Source organism: Equus asinus, chromosome 7, assembly GCF_041296235.1.
Source record: "Equus asinus isolate D_3611 breed Donkey chromosome 7, EquAss-T2T_v2, whole genome shotgun sequence".
NCBI classification, from domain to species: domain Eukaryota; kingdom Metazoa; phylum Chordata; class Mammalia; order Perissodactyla; family Equidae; genus Equus; species Equus asinus.
In genome coordinates this window covers 14,486,384-14,504,447 of record NC_091796.1, presented here as the reverse complement: position 1 = coordinate 14,504,447, position 18,064 = coordinate 14,486,384, and the positions used below count along the sequence as shown (strand labels likewise).

At 42.6% G+C, this 18,064-nt stretch overlaps 2 protein-coding genes across 4 annotated transcripts in view; both read right to left on the bottom strand.

The window, feature by feature from the left end:
• The window catches only part of BCL2 (BCL2 apoptosis regulator), a 170,913-nt gene extending 164,597 nt beyond the window's left edge, over positions 1-6,316 (bottom strand). For 2 of the 3 annotated variants that reach the window (XM_070512896.1, XM_070512897.1), the window contains exons 1-2: positions 5,411-6,237; positions 4,350-5,196 (exon numbers count right to left, since the gene is read on the bottom strand). In XM_070512896.1, coding sequence (XP_070368997.1) covers positions 4,350-4,913 — 564 coding nt within the window. In that variant the 5' untranslated portion in view covers positions 4,914-5,196; positions 5,411-6,237. Of the gene's footprint in view, positions 1-4,349; positions 5,197-5,410 lie in introns of all 3 variants that reach the window. The other variant, XM_014843802.3, reaches the window with a different exon arrangement.
• Positions 6,317-14,551: 8,235 nt separating this feature from the next.
• Positions 14,552-18,064, bottom strand: part of KDSR (3-ketodihydrosphingosine reductase) — a 42,320-nt gene continuing 38,807 nt past the window's right edge. The window contains exon 10 of the mRNA XM_014843801.3: positions 14,552-16,207. Coding sequence (XP_014699287.1) covers positions 16,088-16,207 — 120 coding nt within the window. The 3' untranslated portion in view covers positions 14,552-16,087. The remainder of the gene's footprint in view (positions 16,208-18,064) is intronic.

Here is an 18,064-nt window from a genome sequence, read left to right as displayed (position 1 = left end):
AAAACCGTAACACTTTGGCTCTAAAAAAAAAAGTGTGTGGCTTTCTGTTACCTGATGTGTTATGTGGCCTAATGACATTTAAGAAATCTGAAATGTACCAGTCAATCAAAGATTGCCAGAAAGATCAATCAGTTCTCACTAGAAAGCACAGCTAAATGTAACAGGATGTACAAAAGAAAGCCATGTTTTCAACGGACATTAAATAGCAACAAAAGCCCTGAAACAGAAAAGAGGTCTGAATCAACTATAAAACTCTACAAAGGTCCAGAAATATAATCACTCTACAGCACATGACTGCAAACTCTAGGAGCAATAAAGTCTTTTTTTCCTACAAAATAAATTATTGAAAGGGTCATGTGATTCTTAGCCAGCAGAAAGAAGCCCTTTCCCAAGGAAAGTTCATTATTAAATATATTATTTAAGACTGGATCATCTTCAGGCTATTTTTAATGCTATCATTTTGCTGCCAAAATTGGCCATTAGCATGGGATGCTCAGCCACTAGAAAAATGATGCTTTTTCACGTATTTTGTACACTGGCAAGAGAATGGTATTGCTTTCCAGTTAATCAAATGTTCTGGTGGAGGTGAACTACATACAGAAAAGAGAAACTGTCTGCTGACCAACTAATAACAAAGAAGCTAACCTCTACTGGATGTGGAGAAGTAAGTTCCTGTCTTCCTAAACCACAAAGACCAAAGGACACACACACACAAAAGTTGCACCACCATCTCCTCAACAGAAGGAAGCCAATCTCCTGTTTAAGCCATCTCATTCTTTTAGTAGTCCACATCTCACTCTCTTCTAGGACATGAAGCTGAATGCTGTCACATTTCTCGGTTTGGAGAGTGCTATTAATTTTCACTCACCAGCAACTTGCCCGTCTCTCAACCCTTTACTTGTAAGAGCCCCTTCATCTTGAAGCAGTCTCAGGGCCAGTAAACTTGTTTATAAAATTTAAACTGTGTTACAAAGGGGTGAAATAATAACTAATGGAGCTCTTACAGGAGCTAAATCTCCTGCTTTTAATTGGAGTAGAAAAGAGATCTTACTTTAATGAAGTCAGTGATGCCAATACAAATTGTATAGCATGGAAAACATTCTTGAGAAGACTGAACTTATGATAATTTACCTCCTCTCTCTCTTTCATTCTAATCTGTTTCTTCCAAGGGTCAGATCACTCTGGTGGACATCTGGGAAATAGTCAATATTCTAGGTAAACTATGCACCTGTGAGGCCACTGAAAAGGGACACTGTAGGATCCATCCCAGATCGTCATTCTTCCTAAAAGATGTCCCCAGGAATCCACAATGATGGTAGCCAGCATCTCTAACTTTAATGTGCACATGAACACCTGCAGACTCTGTGAACCAGAGATTCTGACTCAGTAGCTCTGGGGTGTGCCCTGAGATTCTGCATCTCTAAGAAGCTCCCAGGTGATGCCCATGCTGCTGGTCTGTAACCCACACTTCAAGTAGCAGGGTCTTAGATATTTCCTAGAACTGCTGTTATCCTACTGCTATCCCTGGATGCCACACAATGCCTTATTCAGACTTAGGAATAGAAGCACACTCCACCCTACACCCAATTGCTTCTTTAGTCTTTATTTAATTTGTATGTTTCTGGGACCACCTCTCAGATGCCTGTCATTCCACGGCCCTGCTTTCTCCATGTTATGGAACATGGAATGCAAAGTTTTCCTCAGCCTCAGAGGGTTCTGATTTTGCATCAGCAGCAGCAAAGAAAAAAAAGCGACTTCAAGTCTAAAGCCCCCATTAGTATACATTCAGTAAATGAGCTGATCCCCTGAGTCCTGGAAACACTGCAAGTCATTGTCAAATGTCAAAAGAATGTGCAAGCTCTCTTCTGAAACTTTACTATCGTTATCAAGAGTACTTTACACTGTAAGAAGCAACACGTTATTAGAGATGCAGCCCTGACTGATACAAATTTGGAGGAAAATCTGTCTGTATGCCAAATGCCTAAAATAAAACTTTAGATTAATAATGCACATTTGAAATGATAAGTAAATCACTTATAACTCTCAAATATTACCACTTTTATCCCAAAGTGTCCATTTATGATTGCATTTCCTGATATAAACCTTTTTTTGGCCAAATTCCTTTGTTTTCCTGTATAGTCATCAATCTATCTGTTGTTCTGAAAACTACACATTTTACCATCAGCCATTTGTGCTTCTATATGATTTATTTTTTACAATAAGAGGTTTTGTCAAAAAAATGTTATCATGTTCTACAGTATGTCATTGTGGTTTGGCATCATAAAATGCAGCCTCTACATTTATCAACCTCAGATACCTGTTGACCACAAAGATAGGCTCCATTATGAAAACTCTATTTTGAAAGGGGGAAAACGTGAGCCTTCACTTAAAAAGAAAACTCCACTGTATGAGATGTTAATATACCACAACTCAACAACAAAGATCAAGGCTATATCTTAATTTCTATCATAAACATATGTCTCTGTTTCCCATCTTTTTACTGAATTACTTGATAGACGGCAGTTACCACCTTGGGGTTCTTACAACAAGAAAATTTTAAAATATGTTTTTCATAAAAATATGAAAGAGTGAAACTGTTAAATCAGCTTTACTTTGGTCTTTAAATGATCCTTTTGGAGTCTGGAAGTCCCTACCTCTTTGGTAAAAGAAAATAAATTTCTTTTTATCAAGTAGGTGGTAAAAATAAAACCATCTACTTATCCAAACATTTAACAAAAATATTCTTTTCACCCTTTAGTGACTTATTCCAGAATTACTAAGGATCTGATAATATGGATCTCAAAAAACAAACAACTTATAAAGAGTATTTAAATTTTAGAGATTTAAATGGGGGATATTTTAGTTAATTTTACTTTTAAGCATGAACAGTGGCATCAATATTTTGTCATCTTTGGTCAAGTAGAATCAACTGTTCACGTCAGTCATCTACTTTTCTTGGCTTTTTCTCTCTTTGGTCCCTTAACATTAGCACACTTTGTAAACTGTGGTAATGTGCTTCTCGAGATTGAATCCACTTGCAGTCATTTCTAGGTTTTTTGCTTCTATTAGGTCCTATAAAACAATAACATTAGTAATTTCCTATAAAACAATAACATTAGTAATTCTCCCTAGAGACTACAAAAAAAGCACTGAGGTGCATCCTTTTTCAAAGATAATTCTTCAGGTTAAAACAAAAAGTCTAAAAAACCTTCAGACAAGCATTCCTCTTTTACTTTTTCATAAGTCAATAACTTTAGATGTAAGGTGGAGCTATCAATGACAATTCTTCAGTCTTAGGATCTGCACCCCTCCCCCAAAGAAGCACACACGGAAAAGAACTTTACGGAAACGTGATGTTAGCTCTATCCAGCACAGCACAAGAAAAAAAATCATCTCACAGATGTTCTTCAAAACTCCAGGCACCAATCAATTCACTTGAAGTCAGGGCAATAGAGAATCCACAGCTAAGAATCAATTCTTCTACCCTTTATATAGATACTGTAGATGCAATACTTTTCAGCAAAGGAGACCACCAAATGATGTGGATTCTAGGTGGTGAAAAGTAAAAGATACTAAAGTTCCAGTAAACTTTAAGATCATACACCAGTTACAGAAATAGAACACAAAGTACACATCCAATGCAAATTCTCCCACTGATGAGATCAAGGAAACATCCATAGCCAAATTCTTCAAGACACTCCGTCATGCCCACTGGGAATGTGGCACACACTGTAGGATGGAGCCCGCAGACTTTCAGAAAGTCAACTTACCTCTTCACAAACACACCTAAGTTTTCCAGGGAAAAAGACGCCACTGGGGTCTCCCTCTATGGGTAGATTTTACCAAGTGAGTCAGAAAAGTCATGCCCTTGGTCCTTGGGTAGAGTCTGTTCTTCTAATTGGATGGTTCTCAAATTTTAGGACCGAGAAGAAATCCCCAGGGGAGCTTGTTTAAGATGTGGCTTGCCAGGACCCAACCTGGGGTCTAGTTCATGAGGAGTCCCTGAAATCCCCGCAAGCAACTGAGGCCAGGTAAGTGATGCTGGGCATCCTTGGACCTCCAGTTTGAGAAACTCCGAAGGGATACCATTTACCTAAAAATCCAGTAGGATAGCAAATGCAGGATCTTTGGACCTCAAAGGCCGGCAAGTAAGAAAAACACTTTGGGCGGGAAGAAATGATCACAGGGTTGGCAGGGGAGAGCTTTGCATAGGGGAAGCAACAAACCTGATTTTATTTCATCGGCTCATCAGCGCGCCCTTAGCCCAGGGGCCCACCCACACTCCAACCACCGCATCTCAGACCTGAGATGTCCAGCCCAGACTAACATTCAACCAGACATGCACCTACCCAGCCTCCGTTATCCTGGATCCAGGTGTGCAGGTGCCGGTTCAGGTATTCAGTCATCCACAGGGCGATGTTGTCCACCAGGGGCGACATCTCCCGGTTGACGCTCTCCACACACATGACCCCACCGAACTCAAAGAAGGCCACAATCCTCCCCCAGTTCACCCCATCCCTGAAGAGCTCCTCCACTACCGTGGCAAAGCGTCCCCTCGCGGTGAAAGGCGTCAGGTGCAGCTGGCTGGACATCTCGGCAAAGTCGCGGCGGTAGCGACGGGAGAAGTCATCGCCGGCCTGGCGCAGGGTCAGGTGGACCACAGGTGGCACAGGGCTGAGGGCAGGTCCCGCGGCGCCGGCGGGGGCGGCCGGGGGTAGCAGCGGGGAGGTCCTGGCGGGCGCGGGGGTGCGCCCGGGCTGGGAGGAGAAGATGCCCGGCACGGGGGTGGCCCCCAGGGGCGCGGCGCCCGCGTCTCCGGCATCCCACTCGTAGCCCCTCTGCGACAGCTTATAGTGGATGTACTTCATCACTATCTCCCGGTTATCATACCCTGTTCTCCCAGCGTGCGCCATCCTTGCCCCCGAGGAAAATCAGCCGGGTACCAACAGCACCTCTCGCCCCTGCTCCCGCCCCACAGCCCCGAAAGAAAGAATAGTTATAATCCAGCTATTTTATTGGATGTGCTTTGCATTCTTGGATGAGAGGGTGTCTTCAGTCACGCGGAACACTTGATTCTGGTGTTTCCCTCTTGGCATGAGATGCAGGAAATTTTTATTTAAATTCCTTTCGGATCTTTATTTCATGAGGCACATTATTATTAATTATTGTTAATATCAGTCTACTTCCTCTGTGATGCTGAAAGGTTAAAAAAACACTAATAAGTCAAAATCAGGTGCATTTTTCTTTATACACTGGGTGAAAGCAGAACGTACACATTGCAAGTTACACAGCTAAAAAGAATGTATTAAACTGCTTGGAAATTACACTTACTCGAATGCACTTAAAGTTAAAATCTCAAATGTTTCTATTGAAAGTTACATTAAACCAATTTCCTGTGCAAAGAACTTACTTGTATTCTTTAAGGACAGCATGATCCTCTGTCAAGTTTCCTTTTTTGTGAAAACAAAACAAATGTATAAGGCAAAGATTCCACCAATCCTTAGAACTCTCCGGTTATAGCTGCTTTGAAACTTCCAAATGAATCAGGAGTTGAGGAGGGCGTGGGGGGAGCGGTAAAAATTAGGAGAATTTCCAGATTGATTCCCAGACTTCTCCGTCACAGAAATGTCAATCCGTAGGAATCCGAACCGGAGATCTCAAGAGCACGAGAAAAAAAAGGCAGCGGCGGCAGCAGATGAATTACAATTTTCAGTCCAGTATTTGCAGAAGTCCTGTGATTTTCCCCCTCTCGGCCATTTACACGCGCACACACACGCGCGGGCACAGACATGGATCTCTATCCGCGGGACCGTTTCACGCCTCCACCGGAGACAGACAGGGACGGGGGGCCGGTGGCCGAGCCGGGCACGGGGGCGGGAATCCTCTTCCGATTAAACTCCGAACAGCAAATGCATTTTCCGAAAAGCTGCTTGATAAATGAAGGCAGGACGCGCCCGGCCCGCCGGTGCCGAGCGCGAGAAGCCCGCGCTGTGTGTGGTGCGGCGAGGGGTGGGGAGAAGGAGGTGGTGGGGGAGGGCTTTATTTTTTCCCTCTTCCTAAAAAGGATGACTCCTACGAAGTTCTCCCCCCTGGACCCCCTCTTCCGCTGCACCCCACCGGCGCACCCCGCCTCCGGGCTGCGCACCCTTTCTCCTCCTCTAGCTCCTGCGCCGCGGCGCTGGCGGCGGCCGCCTCCCCCGCGCTCCCGCCGCGCACCCGCTCCAGGCGATGACGGCCGCGCCGGCGGGGAGGGCCCGGCGCCCGGCACCTTCGCTGGCAGCGGCGGCGGCGGCTCGGCGGGGAAACCGAGAGCCGCGGGCGCGAGCGCGAGCGCGGCGGGCGGGGAGGGGGGCGGGGAGGAAGGGGGCGGGCGCGGGCGGGGGCGGGGGTGGGGGGGGCCTGGCCTCTTACTTCATTCTCCGCTCGAACCGACTGGTTTCCTGTACGTACGTCACTCTGTTCATTCAAAAAAAGAAGAAAGAAAGAGCCCTCCTCGGAGCCGCCCCGCCGCCCCCTCCGCCGCTCCCCTTCCCCGGTTAAAGGAGCCGCGGCCGGGCCGGGAGCGGCGCGCCCCGCCGGGGACACATGGCGCGCAGGGCCCCGGCCCGGGAGGGCGCGCCCGGGACGGCCCCCTCCCGCGCGCCGGGCCCGGCCGGTGGGTGGCGCGGGCGGCGCAGGCCTCCCGCGCGGCCGCGGCGCGGTGGGTGTGCGAGGGGCCTCCTCGGGCCTGCGGCCGGCCCGGCGCGCGCGCAGGGGCCAGCGAGGGGCCGGGGGCGCCCGGGGACCCCCAAGCGGCCGGCCGGCGGCTGCTGACTGGGTGCGCGGAGAAAACGCGCTGGAAAAGGGAATCGCTTTGCCCCTTTCTAACCGGGTGTGGGGGGGGGGGTGGTGTACACATCGTGTTACAGGCGCTCGGCCCCCGGGAGAAGACCCAGGCCGGTGCTGACCCCGAGCAGAGGGACCTCAGCGACGCCCTCGCGTGAAGAGGGGCGACTCCGCGCATTCACTCGCGAGGGAAGCCCCCAGCGTCCTGTTCACTTTCAAGTTGCTTCCTAGGTGTGCATGCAGAACACGCACTCTGGAAACACCATCGGTGACCAAGGCCAGACATAGCTCTGAGCGGGCCGGGGAGGGGCGAGTGGGCAGATCACAGACTTTAAAATGGTTAAGTTAATGCTTTTCCTCTGCTCCTGACAATTTCGGCCCTAGGTTGGGGCTGGACGCTGCGGAGGTGTGCAGGGCAACTTTCTGGCCCACAGGGCTAACAGCGGGGTGGGTGGGTTTCTAAAGGCCTCCACCGTCGCCTAGCCACCAATCCTAGATGGCCTCACCTTCTCAAGTTATCTGTACAGACACACACATATGTGTACACACAAGCACCCGCATTTTTTAATTCATCAGCATGAATAGGCCCTAGGAGAAAAGCGCAAGAGGGCAATCAAGTTGCACGTGTTTAACTATTTTTTATCTCTAAGAGTCTTGACAAATAGAGCCCCAGAAAGTGTTTACTGAAAGCACAGCAGCTTACTTAATAGGGCTCAAGTACAAATATACGGGGACACTGGATTATTGTGGTCATAGAAACATGGCAAAGGAGCACAGCAATGTGTACAACTACGTCGTGACACTGTCTCTGCTTTGTCTCATTCCTGGTCTAAAATCAAGCGTTTATTGTTAAGCAAAATAAACGCAGCAAATTATTTTCATTTCTTCATTTATCATACCCAATCAGCCAACATGCTAACCTCTTGCATGCAGGAATGAGTGCCTGGTACAAACTTCTTATTCCGGCAAGAGAGGATGAAGGAAAATGCTCTTAGATCTTCTGATGGCTGTGACAGGGTCTCCTTTTTTCCACGTCAGTGGCAGGGAGGTGTTCTGGCCTGGAGATAGACATGGAGTATAGACTGACCCCAAATATATGTTCTCACGGAAATAATAGAACTCATACTAATGCCAGAACGTTACTGTTTCAGGATCTTCTCAGAACCTTGTCTTAAACTCCCAAAATTACTTAAGAGGAATTGAAAGCCTTAGTGCTTCTGAGACCCAGCATGTGAGTGAGGAAATGAGAGGGCAGAGCTGGAAAAGAGATTGTACTTCTGCAAAGGGCGCAGCCAGAAGGAAATGGATACCCCCATTCCCAGAGAAAGAAACGCTTCCTTATTTTTTCCCCCTCCTTTGCTTCATAGAGCCTTAGGTTACAGGTGTTCCTTATGTAGCATCTTGATCATAACCACACATTCTCAGGACAGGTCCGTGTTATAACCCTTGACTAAGAGTATATATCCTGGGAATGTTCTGGATCTCTTTCAATCAAAAGAGTGAAACCATTCCTCCATTCAGATTCCATGTTTATTGGATTCCACTTTAAAGTATGAGGATAAGAATTCCTCGGAAGTGTGTGAATTAACTGTTTGTCTCCAGGTATTAGTGAGAGAGTGGAGGGATCACTGGCCTGAGTCAGGAGTCCTGGGTCTGAATCCCAGAGACCTTCTAACAACCTTCCAAATGTGTGCGCTGTGGGCTTTTCACTTCCCAAGATGTCTTCCACTTTTGGGAGCCAATGGACGGCCCTCTCACCAGCTTTGTCTGGCTGGTTTCTAGCAGGAGGGTGGCACCAGGAAGAGAAAGAACAAGATGCAGGGAGTGGAGCTTGTATCCAGAGTCTGAAAGGCCTGTGTTTTCCTTCTTTATTCTCCAATCTGCCAAACAAAAAGCTTTTTATTGCCAGTTTTCGCCACCTACTGGTTGATGTTTAACAGCATGATTCAGAAAGTTCTCTTCATCCATCACCAACATAAATGTCCTCAAAGTTTAGGAAATTCAAAAAGGACATTATTCGAATCTGGATATACTAATGCTTCATATAGATATGTATTAAATCTTCTCAACTATTAAACTTTTTATTTAAAATGAGGATAGAGGGGCTGGCAATGGGGCCGAGTGGTTAAGTTCACGTGCTCCACTGCAGTGGGCCAGGGTTTCGCCAGTTCGGATTCTGGGTGCGGACATGGCACCACTCCTCAGGCCACGTTGAGGCAGCGTCCCACATAGCACAACCAGAAGGACCTGCAACTAAAATATACAACTATGTACGGGGCGATTGGGGGATATAAAGCAGGAAAAAAAAAACAGGATTGGCAACAGTTGTTAGCTCAGGTGCCGATCTTTAAAAAAGAAAAAAAAAAGAAGATAGAAAGACACCATTAACTGAGAGAGAACTGGCAACTAATAGGTAGGATGAAAGAGTTAAAAATATAAAACATGCCCCAAACCATTTAGGCAAACTGAAGTGGAAATAAATCCATAAACAAAACGAAATGACTAGAGAGAGTAAAAACAAGGAGTCTATGTAGGCTGCATAAGAAAAATGAACTGCTTAAAAAATAACATCTCACAGGCCTAGATAACCAAGTCAAAGACACTGATCGCCAATTTCAAGCGTCTTCTACATTGTTTCCAGCTTTATTGAGATATAATTGACATAAGTATCTTATACATTATAAACTCTTATGCTAGTGTCACGTTCTTTCCGATGGCTTGCATGTTTTGTTGGCAAACATTATATAACATTATTATTATAACACTAACTCCTAATTCGTAATAGTTAAGAATACTAACAGTAATACTGTTCCCGATTCATTTATGCTCCGAGCCTGTCTTCTTTTCTAAGAGTGATCACATCCAAATCATCTGCTTTGTGCTCTCAAACCATCCTTGTCATCACCATGAAACTCTTTTGCCAAATCTAAACCAACAAGGCTTGGTTTAACTGAGAAACCCACCTGACTAATTTATGGCGGGTCCTAAACCTCAAAAAATGTTTAGAATAATTAAGCAACGACCTTTGAAACTAGGCAACGAACTGCAGATAAATCATTCTGTTGTGCCAACTTAATAGTGTGCAAGTAATGTTTACTTTGGTTTACAAAGGAAAGCGCAGGAAATTCACTTGTGGCAATTTTTTCCTTTCAAATTAATGACTTGGCATTTAAAGTGAAATAAACCAAAAGTAGGAACTTGTCATACTTTTCAAATGCCTATTGCTCTTGTTGGGTTGAAACTACAGTAATAGAACCAAACAACGTGAAAAACACCACAGTGTTGGGGAATAGGCAAAGAATATACATTCTTATGTGCAATAACTAACTTTTATTCTCTTATGCTCTTTAGCACAGAGCACAGTATCTCCCAGATATTAATTGCTGATGAACACATTTAGGAAAATCAAGGTTAATATGTTTGTTTTCTAGGGCTGCAGTAACAAAGTACCACAAACTGCATGGCTTAAAACAGAAATGTATTCTCCTACAATTCTGGGGGCTGGAAGTCCAAAATCAAGATGTCAGCAGCACATGCACCCTCTGAGGGGTCAAGGGAAGAATCTGCCTTGCCTCTTCCTAGCTTCTGGTGGTGGCTGGCAATCCTTGGCATTCATTGGCTCACAACTGCTTTACTCTGATCTCTGCCTCTGTTGTCACATGGCATTCTCCTTGTGTGTGTCTGTTTTCTCCTATTCTTATAAGATCACCAGTCATATTGAATAAGGACCCTAATAACCTCACCTTAACTTGATTATATCTATGAAGACCCCATTTCCAAATAAAGTCACATTCATAGGTTCTGGGGTTTAGGACAGCAACATCTTTTGCGGGTACACAACACAAAACAAAACATATCTAATAGGGCATCTTTCAAATTCGTGGGGTTTATGCCAAGGCCCAAGTGCTCAGCACCCCCTACATTTCAAGGGGAAGCATGATCTTTCTAAAGCTAACATCTGGGCATTTCATATTTCTGCTCAAAGTTCTTCGAGGCTATAATCTCAACTCCTCTGCATGGCATGATGTGGGCCAAGCCTACCACCTGGGCGCCCACTCTTTCCTTCTGCTTTCCCTTCTTGCAGCTATATTAACTTTGTGTGCTTTTATGGAATACACCAAGATCTCTCATGTGTTTTGCTTTTGCACATCTGCTCATCTCCCTGAAATGCACCCATGCTTTTCATGGCAAATTCATACTCGTACCTCATTTCATCTCAAGAACTTCCCCCCATGAGAGCATATTTGAATTTCCTGGGCAGTCTGAGGATTCCCTTTGTGCCACTGGAAAAGGCTTTGTACAGAATTTGAGCTTCAAAGTCAGAAAACAGGGGTTTGAATCCTGGCTCCACTGCTTAGTAGCTGAGACCTTGTGCTAGTTACTTAACCTCTCTATATGCCTGTGCCTTCAGTTATAGCCTGGGAATGTAGATGGTACTATTCATAGGACTAGTGTATGATTTAAATGAGTTACATGTAAAATGCTCACAACAGTGACTAGAAGGGGTGACGTTTCCAAGGTCAGTTGTGCTATCTTAATCATAGCTCTTGTTGGATCACAGTGTAATTTCCAGCATCTGTGTTTCTCACTAGATTATAAACTATGTGAGGGCAGGGACCATATTTTCCTCTGTGCATTCCCAGCCTAGAATAGTGCCTGACATTTAAATATTTGTGGCATAAAATTCGGAGGCCCGAGCTGAAGAAAGGAATGGGGAGTGGTTCCTCCTTCTCCAGGAAGACTTGTAAGAGCCTTCAGAGGGATGAGGGAGTGGGGAGGGAAAGAAACAAGAAATGCCATCGCCACAAGGGAGGGACAAATTCTTTATGCAGAGTTGTGTCCCCAGTGCCTGGATACCAAGCTCATCATAAGCACTCAATAAATATATGTTGAATGAGGGAAATGGAAGGTATAGAATCAGCAGTGGAACAGAAGTCAAGAAATATTTTTCTTTTTAAACATCCAAACATAAAAATTGTAGAAGTGATATCATATGCCATTTATGCATATAAATTGCTCGAATTTAAAGAAAGGTTAAGTTTGCAAACCAAGATGTCCAAGAATCTTTTCTTGACGTGACCAAAATTTTTCTATTTAAGGACCAAGAAATATTAAGGCATGTTCTTTAACATATAGGTCTCCTATGCCCTTCAGAGTCTAGGAGATATTTTATTGTTAGACTATGAAGGTTTAAAGTATGGGAAATCAATTTATTTGTATATGAAACATAATTACTTAAGACATGTTACTAAATTCTGCATTTCTTACTCTCTTACTCATATATTCCACAAGAGAGTCACACAAACACAGGACATATTTAAAACAAGAGCTCAGAATACCAAGTACTTACTCTAAAAATATTACTTCCTGAAAAATGATAAAAATCAAGCCTTGGCAAGTGTTTAAGATGCAAGTTTAGGATAACACTATGGAAGAGGTTTGTGTTTTGCTTCAAGTGTCTGTCAAAAAACACAGATTTCTAGAAAAATAAGTTTTCAAATCTGTAAAGCTTGTTCCCCATTTATTTTTTTCTTGTGATTCAGAAATACAAGATATGAAAATTAGGTTACAATTCTGGCACAAAAGCTTCTAAAGTAGCAAACACAAGTTCTAATATATATCAAAATAGCCATGTGCACTCTTCTCAGTTTAAAAATGTCTTTAGAGTTTTCACACCAAGCAAGTGTAAAATATAATAGCTATTGCCTGCTCTTCAAAATATCAAGTCTGCCGTCACTGCCCTGAACTAAATGAGATTTAGTCCAGCATATGGAAGATCATGGTTAGCAGGTACTTTGTAGGGCTGAGTTACTAAGAACTAAAGGAAATGAGAAAGACACAAAGCATCTTACATCAAAAAGTATGAATATTTCAGTGTCCTCGAGTAGGACATGTTTAAATTAGAACATGATGTAATAAAATTAAATCACCTGATGATATAATTCAGTAAAAGGAAAAATTATTATGTATTGCCTGCTTCTAGAAAGACAAAGACATACAATTCTTTGAATCGAGGCAACTACTACCAAAATGCTTTTGTCATCTAAATATTGGTCTCTCAACATTTCACTTCCATGAATTAACAATATATGGTTTAACAGATCCCAATAAAGCTTTATAACTAAATATATACAAGTATCAATGTAAAGAGGCCATCATTAACAGCATTTTTAATTTCTTCTCTTTTCAGCTGTGAAAATTAAATTTAAAAAATATAGAAAAGAACAATTCCCTTGACTTTGTTTTTGTAAAAAGAAATGAGGATTATTTTTTATACCTTTTTCAATTATCCTTGAAGATACTGTGAGATTTCTAGGGCTGAATGACACTAAACATTTTAAAATAAATAGACTCACAAATACACGATAATAAAACAGTACAACCGAACCTAGCAGAGGGAGGCACTTCAGAACTGAAACTGGCATAAAACCCTGTGGTCAGTCACATACGGAGAGCCCACATTTCAGCGGAATTATGACAAACTTCTGCCAGAGATGAGAGTCAACAACTTCTGGGTATAACATAAAGTGACGAGTCAATGCAATCCTTAAAAAAAAGCCAACAGTTTCCCTAACAAACAGTCTGACTCAGAGCTTTTTTTCTTCCCTCGAGCAAAAAAACAAGTCAATGTAAAAAAAGTGGTACGAGAATTGAGCCAAAAAAAGTAAAAAGTAGAATTTGCCTTGTAATAGTTACATGTTTTGGATGAAGTCAGGTCATTGGGTGACGCGGCTTAAATGTCCACAATCCCTTGTCCAAAACCCTCTGGGCCAGATGTGTTTCAGAATTCATCAGATTTTGGATTTTGAAAAGGTAATATGGGGCATATACTGGATATTACAAAACACCACAGAGTCTGGGGCAATACCTATAATCAAACCCACTGGTATTTTTTCAGGTGAAATTAATAAACAGTCCAGGAAGTGGCATAAATAAGAACTATCATAATCTCATGTCAGTTCATGTCAGGTTTTGCTATCAAATGAATTATGGCACCAAATTTAGAAAGCAAAAAAAAACCACCTTTCCAAAGCTTTTTGAATACAGGACTGTGGACCTTTGACATCTCTGACAAAGAAGCCCATTCTCTGAAATTATCATCTCCACAAATCTCCTGCTATGTCTGAGCTTCAGTTGGGTTGGGGGTAATATCTCTCACCAGAGAACGGGAGCTCTTAAATTTGTGCAGGCAGATTACCTGAGGTGACAGTACTGTCTATAAGGACACCTTAAGAAATGTATATTGAAAAAACTATTGTTAAATAGTTAATTTTATTAAATGAGATGCCATCTTGGACTAAATTTTAATATACACCAGCAGGAGAAGGTGCCAACATTCAAGGAACATTTATGAGAAAAGAATAAAATTGAGAAACATCCAGATATTAATGTAACTGTTTTCTGCAAATTAGGAAAATACAGCCAATACTCCATTTTCGAGGCTGCACAATATGACTCAACGGAGTTTGCAAACGATGGCTACACAAGACTGAAAGATTCATGAAACCATTTATGGCATCAACCCACCCCTATGAGCTGCAATGAAGTCATCCAAGCAACTTAGATATTAAGTAATCATTTCTTCTGTCTTTATCAGTGTTTAAAATATGCCAGTCTCAGATCTTAATTAAAAAAACACCATGGATTAAAGCTATTAAACATTTTACTGTTTAAATATTAAGTCATTTTAAAGTCAAGAGGTTCAAAAACTCAAGAGCAAAAAAGGTTTGCTATAATTTTTAGGTCTTTAATCTTTTGTAGAATTGTGGGGGTTTTAATAATAAAAAAGTTTCTTCTTCAAAAGCGGTGGTCTTTTCTCACCAAAGTGAACTGGAATGTGCTACTGTATATGCATACTGTGTATGCAAGAAGGAGGGGATACAGCATTACAAGGAAGGTGACTGTCCTCAAGTAGGAGGACCACATACAATGACAGGACGGAGCGGTAACATTGGCTAAAACTCATCATAGGCACTTATTGTGGAAATCCACTAATGAACAACAGAGCCTGTAATCTGGAAACAACATTCACGGGGCCAAGAGGATTTCCAGGGTTATATTGCGAGAGTGACAACTGGGCTTCCTTACCACGTGGTTCGAAGAGAATGTTCTCAAAGTCAGTGGGAGAGTCACAGAAAGAATGGGGTGATCATTTTATTTCAAAAGCGAGTATCTTCAAAATGCGCCTTGTCGTCCTACTTTCTGTTCTGAATGAGTAAAATTTAAATATCCTATCGCCAGCCTTTCCTAAAAGCTACATTTATGCTACAAGGAGAAGAATGTCACACTTCTTAAGTTTTTTCATTTGTTTTAATTAATTCATGAATTAATTTAAAAATTCAAGCCAAAAATTTTTAACTGGTCTTCTTTTTTCTTTTTTTTTTTTTTTTACAAAAATATTATAGCAGTATCAGCAAAATAGGAAAGGAAGAGATGGGTAGAATGAAAAGACACTATAATGGAATGGAACTTCAGGTCATCATGGCTATTGAAGAAATTGTAAACTTTTAAGCTTCTACGATTTTACTTCTTTCAGAAAACGTTTTAGGAGGCTGCTTTTCCCCATGAGTGAAAAATGAAAAGGGCCCTTGGCATTCGAGTCTAACGAAGACAAGACAGCATTATTTTTCCTACTGGAAAATATTTATCTCCTTCTCCTCCACTGCATTGCCCTCTCCCATCCCCCTTGTAGTGTTATGGGATCAAAGAGAGAGAGAAGCCACAAGGGTCCACCAGTAGCAGAGTGAGTCAGGGACATTATTATGCATTCGGACTCACTGGCAATGTGTAAAACTCATCTTGAATAAAATATACCAAGCTAAAGAGAAAAAAAAAGGCTTTAGAAACCCATAAACTGCCTTTCATGGAAGGTTTAAAAAGTCCTTAAGACTTCTTACGTGTCACAAAGTACATTTCTGGACTTGATTTCTATGGGGAAAAACAGAATAAATAGAAAAAATTTCAATGATCACTCTGAAATCCTGTTCTTTACCCTGCTCACACGCTATTAGTTCCCATACCATCAGCACCTCTCCACTTCAGAGAATCCAGTGGTCTCCTATTCCACATTTGCATAGTATTAATAATATTGTCTGGAGTTGAACTTCTATCCCCTCGCTTGCAGCCAGGTTTCTGAAGAGCAGTGGTCCAATCTCACATATTCAAAAGCAATACATAAGTGTCTGTAGGCCAAAATCTGGGTCCCATTTAGCAGCAAGCTGTTCAGATTATTTAGAAACAGTCTTTTTCCGACGGGTAAGAATTAGGCAGTTTTGTCGGCAATTTCAGATTTTGCTCTCTGCATCATACAGCGACGAACTATGCTGTCGAAACTTCCAATGTAAAACAAAGCGATAGTGCGGAAAAGGCCCATGGTGACCACCTGTGAGAGAGAGAGAGAGAGACGTCTGAGCTCATCCCTACAGTACAATACAACCGTTCATTTCACGGGATTTTAGGATATGTCTTTAATAAAACCGTTTCTAAGACACATCTTCTAATCTGCTCCAAGAATAAGTATAATGAAAACTCTGTAACTGTCAAAAGAACGGTGAGAACGGAAGCTGTCTGCTCTCCACCACTGTCTACACAGTGCCTGCCGGTCTGTAACAGCAAAATATTTGTCCAATTAATAAATTCAAATTATACAAAGAATAAAACAGGTATTCTCAGTGGTCTTAGGGTTCTAATAATGAGGGAAGATCCACTCCAGCATTGCAAGGCTTTTTGGTTTAAGATTGATGTTCCGATTACAAAATTCAGACCCTATGCTAGGCGCTGAGACTCGGTGGTGAGAAAAAAACAGTCCTGCCCTCCACTGGCTTATTCCATACTTGGAAAGACAGTCAACTAGAGAAAGGCCATTCCTGTTTCAGGGTTAAACCAGCAATTAACCATATCCATTAACTGTCACTCTTTCCACTAAGACTCTTACTACAACAGCTCTAAATGGAATTTTTTAAGAGGCAGAAAACTACAAAGAGAAACATGTTCAAATATGCAAAGTCTCAAAAAATTTGCCCCCCATGCACCCTTTCTTCAGAAAGCTACTAGAAGAGGTAAATGGCCAATGTGAGAGAGTCAACAAAGAAAGGCAATGTCAAGTGATACAAGAAGGGGGAAAAGAAGGCAAAGAGGTGCCCAGAATGATCATGCTGGGGAGGCCCGGGGTCAGCTACGCACTAGACATGGGGGCAGCTAGTCCTGACCGGCAGGTCAGAAGGCTCCAGGAGGAATTCCTTCTAGAAGGTGAAACTGATGGGGTATCCAGTATTTCTGAGAGGAGGTGAAGACAGTCATTATTAATAATACAAAGAAATAATACATAGAAAAAGGCCAATAATAGTTTCAGGGAAAACAAAAGGTTGTACAAAAAAGGAAAATTAATTATGCATATTACATAGCTCAGCTGTGAATAGCATTTAAATAGCCATAATGATTATCTCAAATACAGAACCAAAATCCTAATATCACAAAAAGGGAGGGTGCGGAGGAGGAGAGGCGGGTGTAAGTGGGAGGAGGAGGGGATGAGGAGAACTGAAACCTGACCTTTCACAGCAGAGGTCAATACCTGATCCCAAACTGGGAAAGAGTGGGAGTGATCACAGAAGTACAGAATCTAGAGACATGGAGGGAGATGTGAGAAGGCCCAGCTACAAGGACAGTGCAGCTGCTCCTGAGAAGGGTGAAATGGAGCAGGTGGAGGAAGAGACCACTGGTTTTCATAACGAGCCTTGAAAACGATTTGATTCTCTGGAGTGTGTGCCAGGATAACTTTGCAAAATGTAAAAACCACAGGGAAGTTGGAAAAAGGCAAAACTATGGAGACAGCAGAAAGATCAGTGGCTGCCAGAGGTCTAGAAGGAAGAAAGGAGGACTGACTAGGTGGAGCACAGGTGAATTTTAGGGCAGTGAATACTCTGTATGACACTGTAGTGGTGGATACGTGTCATTATACATTTGTCAAAACCCATAGGATGGACGTGCAACACCAAGAGTAAATCCTAATGTAACCGAGGACTTCAGTTAATAATAATGTATCAATACTGGCTCATCAACCGTAACAACGTACCACACTAATGCCAGGCGTTAAAAATAGGGGAAACTGGGGCGAGGCAGGGGTGGGGGATGGTATATGGGAACTCTGTAATTTCCACTCAAATTTTCTACAAATCTACAGACAGCTCTAAAAAAAATGCCTATTATTAAAAAAAAATAAATAAAGGAAAGAAAAAACCTC